The following is a 13,275-nucleotide window of genomic DNA, read 5'->3' as shown; positions in this document are numbered from 1 at the left end:
ATAGGTCAGGCCTGGACACTGCCTTGTTTGGACTTAGCAACTACACTTGTTTTTCAGGGACGTGTCACCTGGACAATGGGAGACAGAGGGGGACCATTTTGGTCTTCTCTATCACCAGGTGGCTTCTATACTACGATAGAATACCGAAAATGGACAAATGGGATGTATAGGATGATGATGTCAGATAACCTTTAAAAGGATGGAGCTGATCTTCGGCAGGCAGTTGTTTGGAGATTTCGGCATGAATGACGATTATTAACCTTTTCAGAAGATCAAGCCAATGCAAGGAAAAGGGAACATAAAGACATGACACTCAGCAAAAGGACAAATAAACACAATCCAAAGGTGTTTTCTGTAGGTCAGGTCATTTAATTAGAGGTTGAGCTGCTTACATTGAAATCATCAAGCCTCAGCAGTTTCCTGAATAAAAAAAAAAAGTAAAACATAAACTACGTTCACACTCATTCACTCACTCTGACACTTGGATGCAGACAAAAACAAGCGATGGAATAACCACGACAAATAACAGTAAACGTGTGTCTGGTGAAGTCATTCACCAATAGGCTTCTAGATTGGAAATGGTGGCAAATACTCATATTGGACCCTGTAAATTTCACCAGTAAGAATTTAATCAACAAGATGTGGAGAGGCAGTAAAGTTGATTAAATATAAGAAAGGAAAGAGTTAGGATATGTGCTATTGCATCATGATTCCTCTGTGAGAAATCAAATATATAATGTCATGTATTTTCAGAATTGTTTGGTTGCTCTTCTGTACATGGTGTGAAAAGAAATGTCATTCTAACAGAAAGCTCTCACTTCACATTATCACTTATTCTCACCTATAAATAAGTACAGTATATCACTGTGAGTGATGCTTCTGTAAGACAAGACTGTCCAATATCAGGGAAAAGAGACAATACAATACCCAGAGAAAGAAGTTTCACACAACAACAACAACAACAACATGTTATTAAGTAGAGAAAGTACTCAGAGAGCGCAAAATCTCCACCAAGACCCATTTTTTTTCTTTTCAATCCTGGATCTGGATCCAGATCTCCAACAAAATGTTCTAGTTTCTTCCTTAGACCATAACCTGATCCAAATCTGCTCTTTACGTTTGAGTAACGCCGCTCAAAGACAAACAGACAAATAAAAACACAACCTCCGTAGCAGAGGTAATGACAACAGATGTCAAGACTGAATGGAGTGAGGTTTGTTCTATCACACAGGAGTGCTTTTATACCCTTCGAAAAACATACCACTTAAAACACAACATTGTCTTCATAGTCCTCATATTAGGTCTTTTCTTTGCAACTTTTCATTTTAATTGACACATTTGACTCTTAAACTGTGTCTAAAAGGACAAGACATGAGTCTACTATCATGTCAGTCCTTAAAATAAAACAATCACTCCACACTTGCTTAACTTACACATACAACCCCGCCCTTTTTCAACTATATCACCCACATTTCCCAAACTGTCTGACCCTCCCCTCCTGTACCCTCATCCGAGTTTTACATTCACTCCCGTCATAGTTCATCGTGGGTGGTGGATTCATCCGCTTTAAGTTTGAACTCTGCCTCTGTGATTGTTCCATCTCCGTTACGGTCCTGGTTGGAGAACATGTTGTCGATGATGCGGTAGGGATCGAAGCCGGGCGCCAGGCGACCTTTGCCCTCGCTCACCTGCAGCATGATGTAGTCCGTAAACTGTGGAGGCAAAGGAGAAATCACAGAGGGTGAAATACGACAGGTTTCCATGTTTAAAAAAAAAAAGTATTACATCACAAACAACAGGTCATCTCGTACCTCAGAGGGCTCCACCTGCTTGTTTTGGTCTTTGTCCATCTCTGCAAAGAGGTCAGGTGACACGTCGTCATTCCAGATGAACATGTAGCCGTCGGGAAGTCCTTCCTCCATCTCAACCAGCTCGATGTCAAACACCAGCACTGCGCTCCCTGGGACTTCATCAGCTGCAAAACCACACACACACACACACACGGCCTACTGAAAAACGTTCTACAACATTACTGCATTTTAAAAATGAATGTTTGGGCTTTATCGCACACTTTTAATTGATAATTGAAGCTATGAGCCCAAAAGAAATGATTAAAATGCTTCTCAAAAGGGTCTAACGTGGTCAGAGGGACCAGCTCGTGTTTTTCAAACCCAGAGAGAGAGAGAGTAAATGCTAATAGTGGAACCAATGAAAATATCATGTTACATAGAAAGGCGGGTCAGGGGAGGGGTTTTACCCCCAACCCAGAGGATAAGCTAAATTTCAGTGTGGGCTCTTTAGCGCCCTCATTGTCATTTTTTCAGAGTACGTTTTTTGACTGCTCGACAAGGACAACAGGACGTTGTGTTTGACTTACTGACTCCTCGCTCTCCATAGCCCAGGTGAGGGGGAATAACAACGTGCCTCGTCTCTCCCACACACATGTCCAACAGTCCATCCTCCATCCCTGGGACCACCTGGTTGGCGCCCAGGACAATGTTGTATGTCTTCCCATAATTGTGCCTGAAACAAATGAGGTCACATATACTGTAAGTGACACATATACGTTAACACAGTGCCTCCTGATTCTCCTGAGGCAAGGGTGACATGCTGGGACACTGTCTGCATCTTTAGCATTTGCATAGTCGGTCTTGTGTCTCACTCAACACTTCAACACCTGTTGTTGATAATTCCAGGAAAAATGGTTTTAAAGAATGATACTGTTGTAAATCACACCTGAAGTCTTTGAAGCCTATCTTAAAAGATTCATATTTAGCATACCGTGTGTATATTAATATTGACTATGCTCACTTGATTGTTGGTACAGCCAATGCTCATGAAAACAAGTCTACTGCCCATGTTTTTCCCCAACCGGCAGTAAAAGGACTCACACTGAGCCTCATGGCTATAACTTCCATTAAACCATTTGCTAAGCAAACATAATTTTAGTAAACTAACAACATGGAATTTATTGAAAAAGTCTGATGGCCTCGAGGTAACAGGGGGTCACCTCTGAAGTGAGGGGTCGGCAGTTCTAACCCATGAGAAACGGTCAGCTTAAAAAGGGAGGTGTGGGGGAGGAGGTTTTCCATCCAGAGGGGAAGTAGAGCACAAATACTCCTAAATCACAGTTCTGCAATCTGCACTGACCAGATGGCCCTTCATGGAGCGCATTACCTAAAAGTACCATGTGTGGGTTTGAGCAACATGTAGTGGTGAAGTTCCATGATGATGCAGAATATTCATCAAAACACCTCGTCCCTGTTGACATGATCTAGAAGTGCAACCACTTTTGTTTCATATTATTAGGTCAAATGTAAAGAGAGTAGGGATATTGATGTACAAATGTCTCATGTGAACGGATTTGTCCCATTTTTCACATGATGTGTTTCTTGTGCTTTGGCTACTCTTAAAAATATTACCTTGTGAACTTGTTGACATCTGTATGTAGGTGCACATTAAAATTCACGTAAAAACACAAAAAAGTAACACATCTACTCACGTGGAATCGATGGATGTGCCGTCCATCAGGGTAGCGTTGTAGTGATATTTGACAAAGTCTCCCTTCTTTGTTTGTTTATTACATTCTTCGGGCTTGTGCGTGACAGTGATCTTGGTGCTGTCTGACGGGTTGTGGAAGTCGATGATGTCAATGTCAAACACCAACACGGCCGAACCGGGGATCTTGGTGCCTAAGAGAGACATGGTATGAAAAAGAAAAAGTAGAGAAAAAAAAACACTCATTAAACAATGAAAAGTGTAGATCAATTTTGATGGGATGCAGGAAAGAATCAACACTGGAAATGGAGTTACAGGTAAAAATAATAGAAGAAGAATAGTATTAAATATGTGAGATCCGAGGCAGATGTAATCTACCTGTGCCCTCTTCTCCATAGGCGAGATGTGGGGGGATGGTGATGGTGCGTCTCTCTCCAACGCAGACTCCAATCAGACCCTCGTCCATGCCGGCGATCACGTAGCCTCGGCCGATGTAGGTGTCGTAGGTTCTGTTGCGAGAGTAGCTGTGGAGCAGAAAAGTCAGGTTACTCCACTATTGTCATACTGCCATGAAGAAATACTACTCATAAGACCAAGGGCTCGATGTTCATGCACATTCAGCGGCGGTTTTTGCGTTCGATTCCCCCGTTCTTTTCACAATACCATGTTCTGTAGATGTGAAGTGACTGACAATTCCCTCACAAGGATTGACACAAAATGGTGGCCAACAAACCAACTGCTTTCAAAACTGCCTGTAAAGTTGCTAAATGTGTGCAGGGAAACGGCACCAAACGTAAACAAACAGACATTATTTGCCCTTTATTTCCTCTGTCTGGACGTGGCCTAAGCCTTTGGTGGACGCTCCTTTTACACTCACTTGTCGCCTGCTTATTGTGGAACTTTCCATAAAGGCGTTACTTACTCAGTCTTGCAAACAGTCCCAACTTTTTTGAGTGTGTTTCACATTTTTTATACACATATAAAGAAGGTTTGAGACATTCAACACATCATTTATTTTCGATCATGTCCCAGTTTTCCTGGTGTTTGCAGTAAATCCTTACGGCAAAGAAAGACTTAAGAAACTTAGGACCACAGCGATGTGGGGGAAGTTATTAGCTGTAACTGTCAGTGCAAGATAAGATAGTGCTTTATACCTCATGTGTATCAACAAAAGGTTTCTCATGAAACACAGGAAAGACCATCATTTCCTGTGTGACTTGTGGATTCCCAGGCACACATCGCCCCGTAGATGCAGACACACACATACACACTTTATAGACCTTGAGATAAGGACGACTCCCACTTAAAGTGATAATACTGAGGAACAGAAAGGTGGGTGAGTCGTTCTTTCATGCTTGAACGCTGATTGAACCCAAATGCATTGGCTGAATGAAAGGAGACGTGTGACTGCTCTCACTCACACTTTACAAAATTTACTTTTTAAAATCCTACTGTCAATGATCGAAGTAACAACAACCAAAAGTATTTGTATGTGTCTGTATGTGAGTGTGTGATGGGTTGCAGGTATAAGTGTTTGAGAGAGTCTAGGTGGATCCTGGGAGCTGATTGATCCTGAGTACAAGAGGCCCCATTATTTACGACAATTTTGGTCCTTTACCTTTACCATTGTTTATTTAGTGTGCTGCTGGCAGTTTCTTGGGAAGAAGAGGAAGTCTCCACATTCTTGTTGCGATCAGGTTTTCCCCTAGACCTTGTCCTAACATATCTATGTATGTTACAACATTATGTGCCTGCTCAAATATAACTGCAGTCTGATGTTAGACACTGTATGGCCTTGTTTTCTCCTGCTTGTCTGTACCTGACAGGAAACACAGCCACACATTTGGCCTCTTAGCAGAAGAAATGCTCTTTTGCAGACTGCTCTGAGCTCAGTACTTTCTGTACTTTGACTGTACAATAATCATGTGAGAGGGACAGTACAGAATTACAGAAGTATGTCGGGGGGGCGTGGGGGGGGGGGGGGGGATAAAAGAAGCCTTCCACTGTAACATTTCCTGAACTTCTCTGTCGCATTCAAACATGTGTTGTTGCACTCTAACTGCTATCTTGCAAGATTAAAACGTTGTCAAAACCCCTGGTCACTGGCAACGTTTTTACTTATAACACACATCAACATGTGACACCTGCACACTAGACCTGCAACAGCTAATCTATGATTTGATAATTAATCAGTTTTTTTCTTTTAGCTTCTTAAATGTGAGCAATGTTTTTTTTTTTTGCTCTTTTATGAGACTTAAGAAATGATGTTAAAAACCGTAACTAGTCATTTGAATTGACATAAGGTGAAAAAGCATTATTATTGTGGTTCGTAAGCAGGAAATGTCACAGGGTGGTTTTTAGGTTTCTATTCAGCTCACAGTGTGTCTTCAGTGCATAGAGCAATGCTGCCTCCTTGAGACTGATGTAGGAACAGCAGGCATCAAACCGGAAGTGAATGTATGTGTATTTGTTCTTCTTTTACAGATACTTACATTTAAAATGTAACTGTATAGATCTGGTCTGATATTTGAACACAAACATCTATGTAAAGCCTCACTGTCTGATTGTGATGATGAACACTGAACAAGTTCACACACCTGGAATCAAAGAACGTTCCATCGAGGAGGCTGCCATTGTAGTGGTAACGCACAAAGTCACCAGCGACGGACTTCCTTGTGCAGGACTCGGGCACTTTCTGATTGGTCACTGCGATTCCATCTCTGGGGTTGTGCAGGTCCAGGAGAATGACGTCAAACACCAGAGACGCCTGTCCTGGGATGTCACTGCCTGGAGAAACAGGACAGAAAAAAAAGGTTAATGAGAGCACATTAATCCAATTTTGAGCGTCACTTCATTGGCTACCGGTTCGTTTTTGGATTGATTTTAACATTTTTTTATTTGCTTTTAAATGTCTTCATGGTATCTGTCCGACATGCCTCACGCTCTCTCAGATCGACAGATCAGTCACTGTTAGTCGTCCTTAAGATGAAGTTTAGAGTTTTAAGTCCTCTCTGAAAACACATTTAACTAAGTTCAATGTGTTGGCTTTTACTTGTCTTTTATTGTTTTTACTTTTGTATTTGTCGTCATGTCGGTGAACAGCACTTTGTGCTTTATAAATGAAGTTGAATTGGATTGGAATGTAAAGAAACAATCAAAGTTTAAATGAAATCTAAAGTCTGACATGTTCAGTACACGTGGACATGGATTAGGTGATGATGCCTAAGAGTCACCTAAAAAACTATCTTGCAACATAATCATCTTGTTCTATCATCTTGTGCTGCACAAGGAGACAAGCAAGTACGACTGAGTAGTGATCATTTTGACAATTCTATTTGTCAAAATAGTATATTATATCTCTGAGCCTTTCGACCTTGATTCTTTGTTGTAATTGTTGAATGTGTTTTACTGCACATGACCGGCCTGCATACTCAAACAAAGTCATTTGTGAAAACCTTATTCAAATGTACTTTTAGCTCATTTCTACATAATCTAGAGTGGAGGGTTTTAAGGACTGGTGACTATCTATTCATTCATTCATTCATTCATTCATTTACTGCAACCATTTACTCATATACTCACACCTATGGTCAATGTTCAATCAGCATGTTTTTGGACTGTGGAAGGAAAGGAGAACCCACAGAAAACCCATGCACACACGTGGGCCCTCAGTCAGCCTGGGTCACGAACCTGGACCTTTTTGCTGTGAGGCAACAGTGCTCGCCACTTCCCGACTGTGTAATTAATAAAGAAGAAATAGTGAACACTCACCATCTCCATTCTCTCCATACCCAAGTGATGGAGGCATTGTGACGATGCGTCTCTCTCCGACACACATTCCCAGAAGCCCCTGGTCCATACCAGCGATCAGCCAGCCGATCCCAACATACGTGTCATACGTACGCATGCGCGTGTGACTATGGAGGAGAGAGGTTTGTGAGTGCGAGGGCTTTTTTTTTTTTTTATATAACAGATTTTGTGCGGAACAAACCTGGAGTCAAAGAGCGTCCCGTCCAGCAGTGTGCCGTTGTAGTGGTAGCGGACGTAATCAGAGACCTCCACCTTTCTGGAGCAGGTGGACGGTGTGTGGTAGGTGTTGATCTGGACGCCGTCTTCGGAGTTCCACACATCGAGCAGCAGGACGTCAAAGTGGAGGATGGAGTCGGGGGGGATGACGTCAGCTGCAGAGAGGAGAGAAAAAGGAAAACAGGTCAGTCCGGAGGTCTTCACATTCCTCAGTCCCTGTCACAGAAGATACATCTCTACACTGAGCTGCTCTGATATCAGCTCCAGTCAAATTCAAGTTAAACTGTCCAAGGTTCAACTGTTCAAACATGAGACGTTGACGACTGTCTTTGTCACACGTATGTTAGTAAACTATCAATATCTTTTATGGGTTGATTATTAAAAAAATGGCAAAAAGATCAGCCTTATCCCAAGAACTTCAAGAGAACTGGACCATTAACGTTTGTTTAGAGCTCATTTAAAGAAATGGCTCGTTCGAACTCAGGTCTAAATAAAATGCACTCATTTCCTAATTCCTTTATTACTTTCCTTTCTTGTGTGATTTTATGATTATACAGGGTTTATCGATGCATTTGCTAAGACATTATTTGGATTTACAGTAACAAGGTGAGATGGAAGGTAAAAGATTGTATGCATCTTTCTTTTTTCTTTCTTTCTTTCTTTCTTTCTTACTGTGAGTATGGGAAAATCAGAATCAACACAAACTAACATTTGAGCTGAATTATCTTACTCCTGTTCGCCTGTCTTATCAGTTCTCCAGAGCATTTGTGCATCACTTAGTTTGTTATATTAAAAAACACACACTGCCTGCTTTTCACCATGCAAGTATCAAATAAGTTAAACCAAAACTAAATTGTGCATCCTTATCCATACTACCAATCAAACCATGTAAAAAAACATACATCAGATGGTCCATGGTCCGAGTGATTTAAAGGTTTGACAATAGTTAAAGAGGATAGAGGATAAAATGATAGTTTACAAATGTGAATGTGGTGTTATGAATGAAAGTGAAACCTGTAACCAATCACTGTCACTGCATGGTAAGTAGTTTCTACCCAGTCAATAGAGAAAAGACGAATGTGTGGCGAGGGTGTGGTTAATTTGGTATAAAGCTAAGGAAGTTGTAAGTCACATGGTTTCAGATTCACTGAAAATGAAACTTTGAAAAAAAGTTTAAATTGGTTACGGATGGACAGAGGCTCGCGGGACAACCCTGGCATAAAATAACCTCTCTGGTCTTTCTCTTGCATGAGGAGTGCAGCAGCTGTGTGTATGTGAGTGAGTGTGTGTGTATTTGAGTGAGTGTGTGTGAGAGACAGCACAGTAAATCTTTACTACTTATGAGCTGGCAGGTCACTTTCTGGTTAAAACTCTCTCTCCACCTTATTTCTCTACTTTCTTTTCTCATGTTCCGTCTTATACAGAGGACATTCTAACAGCCTGAGCTTTTACCTGTCCACACATGCCCCTCTCTCTTCCCTCTTTCTCCCATTATCTAAGTATTTCTCCTGCACACGCCGAAACCCACATTCTTCGGGCACTGCAATGAATTTATTTGGACAGTCTAAACAAAAGCATTTCAGATCTTAGCCCTTAACTTAACCACTTCCTCAGAAATGAGGCCAGGTTTTGGTCTCCGTGATGACTACTGGTTCTGACAAGGTCAGTGTTTATTCCAGAAAATGTCCTTAAGAGGTAACAAATACACACACAGGTCTCTAAATAAAAACAGACCATGACATTATTTTCTCTTGTTCCTACAGCTATTTAAACCACTTTCGTCTTATGTTCTGACACAAACACACCCGACAGACTTTTTTATTTCCATATAAATCATGATGGGAATGTTTATCTGCCTGCCTCTCAGCAGCTCAGCCATCTGCAGTCTTGTATAAAGTACCTAAATGGAATACTTTACATTGAGTAGTAAAGTAGCTTACCAGAAAATGATTTTGGTAGAAGTTGAAGTCACTTTTTTTTTTATAATATTACTTAAGTAAAAATCTAAAAGTGTATGACATTTACTGTACTTAAGTATCAAAAGTCATTTTCTGATATAAAACGTACTTAAGCTTTAGAAGTGAGGAGTTAGGCTTGAGCCATGGTGGCTCATTGACCAGGCGAGTTGTCTTTCAACTGGAAGGTTGTGGGTTCAATTCCTTCTGATTTGATTTGTTAGTAACGAGTAACAAAGATAGTTAGAGGAAATGTAGTGGAGTAAAAGTGAAAGTTGCTTGAAATATAAATAACAAACAATGTGAAGTTTGTACAGTAACAAAGTATTTGTACCTTGTTACATTACAACACGGCTGATCTACGTCCTGTGTGATGTCCCTCTGACATCATTCACTAAAGGAACAGCCTGAAAGACTCTGATACTCCAAAACCTTGATTACTGCTACTAAAGTTTCTTATTGTTGCAGCGGGCGGTGCCAGCTGTGCGCTCCTTCCTCTGAAAATCTATCGTGACGACTCTAAGCAGCGTGTGCAGAGGACATGTTTCATTCAGCCTGTGGCATTTGTATATACACACCGTATCCCTTCTTCCCGTAGGCCAGCTGAGGTGGGATTTTGACCAGCCTTCTCTCATTGACACACATCCCCACCAGAGCTTTGTCCATCCCCTCGATCAGCTGCTTCTTACCCACAAACACGTTGTAGGTGCTGCCACGATCATAACTGAAACACACACACACACACACACACACACACATATATATATATATAAGCACATTATATAAGGACATGGAAGTACACATATAAGTTTCCTTGCTTGTACGAAGGTAACAATTAGGAATGGGACAATACAATATTCAGTGTTGGTATTGGTTCAATACTGGGCAAAATCACTGGATGGCATATTAGTAAATAGACTTTGCTTTTTCACAGCACTGCACTTGTTTAATAGATTCAACATACTTTACCACCATCCATCCACCCTTACACATAAGACAGTTCTGATTGTTGAGGGATGTGATGGTTTGAGGGAATCGGGCTCAGTCCAAAGTGGGCCCTGCTGCACCTCAAAGACCTGCACCTGAACCTCCGGGTGTGTGGCGTCTCCTGGTTCATTGACACCGCGATGCGTTTAAAAGCTTTGCTATTGAGCTCAATGAGGTTGGGTGTGGGAAGACCTATTACTTTTCACCTTTGTAATCCTTACATATCAATTAAATAGTTAAGTGCAGGCTGTTCAGTTTAACATACATCACTAAAGTTGTGTGATCAGAGTGAGTAGGGGATGCAGTGATCATATGAGGTATTTTGAGATAAAAGAAGGAAAAAGTTCAGAAAGAAAGACAAGGCTGCTGTATCGGACTGATATTGGTATTGGTAGATCGCCATGACTGTGATATCGGTACTGATAATTTGGGTGAGGTTAATAGGTGCACATATCCAAAGTATAATATGTGTTGAGCATGATTTACATCATTTGTTATCAGTGCCCTGGGGTGATGAAGTGATCATTCTGACTTTCTTAGGAACCAGTGAAGGTCTGCAGTCTGCAGCTGGGATCACTGCTGCTCACTTTGCCCATTTTTCTGATTCAGCCGACCAGATGCACCACTGAGGATTTAATCAGTGGTGGACAGGTTTTGCTCAGGTTGGTTTTAAACGTCTTTATGGTCAGAGAACATTAAACACACCTGTTGAGTATCTGAGGCAAAACATTCATGTGTTCTATCTCAAATTTGGTTTTAATCTTAACATTATGTCAATATGCAGTGAACTTTTTTTTTTTTTTTTTTTAAATATTCTTATATTGACGAAAATGATATCACGGTATATCATTGTTGTAAAGTCCGTCACATGAACAAAGTCTGGGAGAGCTGGAGTCGATCATATGTGGCTCCACAGCTCAGTCCAATACTTGCCTGCGTGGCTCTCAGGGGCGAACCACTTCACGCGCACTTTTACGCATCGCGCACGCTGTTCGCACCGTGTAGCCGCTCTGTGCTGCTCTGCAGAGATAGTGATAGAGAGAGATAGATAGAGATAGAGAGAGAGAGAGGAGTTTTTTTGCATGCTACTCACCTGGAGTCAAACTTCTTCCCGTCTGGAAACATGCCGTTGTAGTGATACCTCACGAAGTCTCCCACTTTGACGGCGCGCACGCACTGCTCCGGCACGAAAGTTTTCTCAATGAGGATGTCGTCTAACGGTACCGGGGGAGCGTCGCAGGCGGCGAACGCCACCAGAATTGACAGAAAGAACATGACCTGCAAGCACTGGATCATTTTCACTATCGACGAACCACGGAACCGATGGGAGATGAGCCTGAGCACTACCTGTGTGTGTGAGAGTGTGTGAGAGTGTGTATGTTTGGCCTTCCTGCTCCACGGTACCTCAGTTCCCTTTACGGCGACTTGGATTGAACTCCCTCCCAGCGTTACAGCACAGGAAGGACCGAGTGTCAAGCTACAATCAAGAAAACACAACATCCGGTTACAGTGCAAAGATTAAAAATCATAACAGATAGATAGATAGATGAAATGTAAATAAATAGGTTCTAAACAATCCACAGCAATACAAATATTAGGAAAATATTGGAATATAACATTCATAAAATATATATTTTACACACCATTTTAAACACCATGATGATCTAGTAGATTACCTCATCCTGCAAATACTGTATAAGGCACACAAGATAATTATTTCAAGCAACTTAAAGAAAATGTAAATAATTTACAACATTAACAGAACAGATATCTTTTTAAAAACCAAGAACCAAAACCAGTTTCAAGGAACAGTGCCACGGTGTAGGAAGTCAAGACAAATTGAGATTAGTTAAAAAAAAAAGGGATCACGATCAATTACAATATTTAAAAACATAATACGAATAAACATGACGTAATTAAGCTCTCTTTTTTTGTATACATATATAAAGTGTGTATTGTGAACAGAATTACTGTGAAGGAAAGGCAGATATTTTAAGATTCTCTCCTTTATATATTACTTTTTTGTATTGTTATCTTCGTTAGAGAAGTGATTTTTATGTTTAATTCTTTAAATGTATGAAATAAACTTCAGTCAAAACGTACGTTGTGGTGCTCTTATTTTGAAATACTTCCTGTCTGTGTCTCTACCTCCCTCGCTAACTTAACGTACTGTGGGATTTGGGGATTGAATGGGATAGTTTGGCACCACGTATCGCTCTTGCGCAGTGCAGCCCCTCAGATGTGTCAACGTGGTAACACTGGGGTCTCCACTCCTCTCTCTCCCTCTCTCTCACACCCACACCCACACACGCACACAGACACACAATAAAAACACACATCGAGTCCCGCCTAATGACATTCAGAGACTCTAACCACTGGCACAGCACATAAAAGTTCATCCTGAACGTGATGCTGAACATGGAGTCTGTTGTGTTTGTGGTGTACGGGTCGCGTTTTGAAAGGGGGTAGCGCGAGCAGGAATGTTTCTACGTGGCAGTGGGAGGAGGAACAATCCACTCTCCCCCGGGGACCAATTAGTGCATGAGAGGAAGTAGATTTAAACTTTAAAGGGACGTGTTTCATGATACTTTCTGGTCCCAAAAATCAAACTAAATAACAACATCAGGCGTGTGGCTCCTACCGCAGAGTGTAGCACAAGTATCCAAGAGTTATGATGAATGATGATGTTAAAGTTTCACTGTAAATACAGAGCAGTAGCACTGATTTAGCACAGGATTCTTATGTGTGTGTGTGTTGGGAGGAGGAGCTCACGCATCCCCCACCCGCTGCCCGACTGATTCTACCCTGC

At 41.4% G+C, this 13,275-nt stretch overlaps 1 protein-coding gene across 1 annotated transcript; it reads right to left on the bottom strand.

The window, feature by feature from the left end:
* Positions 1-346: 346 nt before the first annotated feature.
* Positions 347-13,195, bottom strand: fkbp9 (FKBP prolyl isomerase 9). The gene is made up of 12 exons (XM_058618720.1): positions 13,108-13,195; positions 12,110-12,157; positions 11,560-11,943; positions 10,058-10,203; positions 7,490-7,679; positions 7,270-7,415; positions 6,096-6,285; positions 3,877-4,022; positions 3,503-3,692; positions 2,378-2,523; positions 1,812-1,975; positions 347-1,712 (listed from the first exon to the last, which is right to left on the bottom strand). Exons 3-12 carry the CDS (start codon positions 11,760-11,762, stop codon positions 1,533-1,535), a joined length of 1,701 nt encoding a protein of 566 aa, XP_058474703.1. The 5' UTR covers positions 11,763-11,943; positions 12,110-12,157; positions 13,108-13,195; the 3' UTR covers positions 347-1,532.
* Positions 13,196-13,275: the final 80 nt, after the last annotated feature.

This window comes from Solea solea, chromosome 20, assembly GCF_958295425.1.
Source record: "Solea solea chromosome 20, fSolSol10.1, whole genome shotgun sequence".
NCBI classification, from domain to species: domain Eukaryota; kingdom Metazoa; phylum Chordata; class Actinopteri; order Pleuronectiformes; family Soleidae; genus Solea; species Solea solea.
The sequence above is the reverse complement of the archived record's forward strand: the minus strand, read 5'-3'. Positions and strand labels throughout refer to the sequence as shown.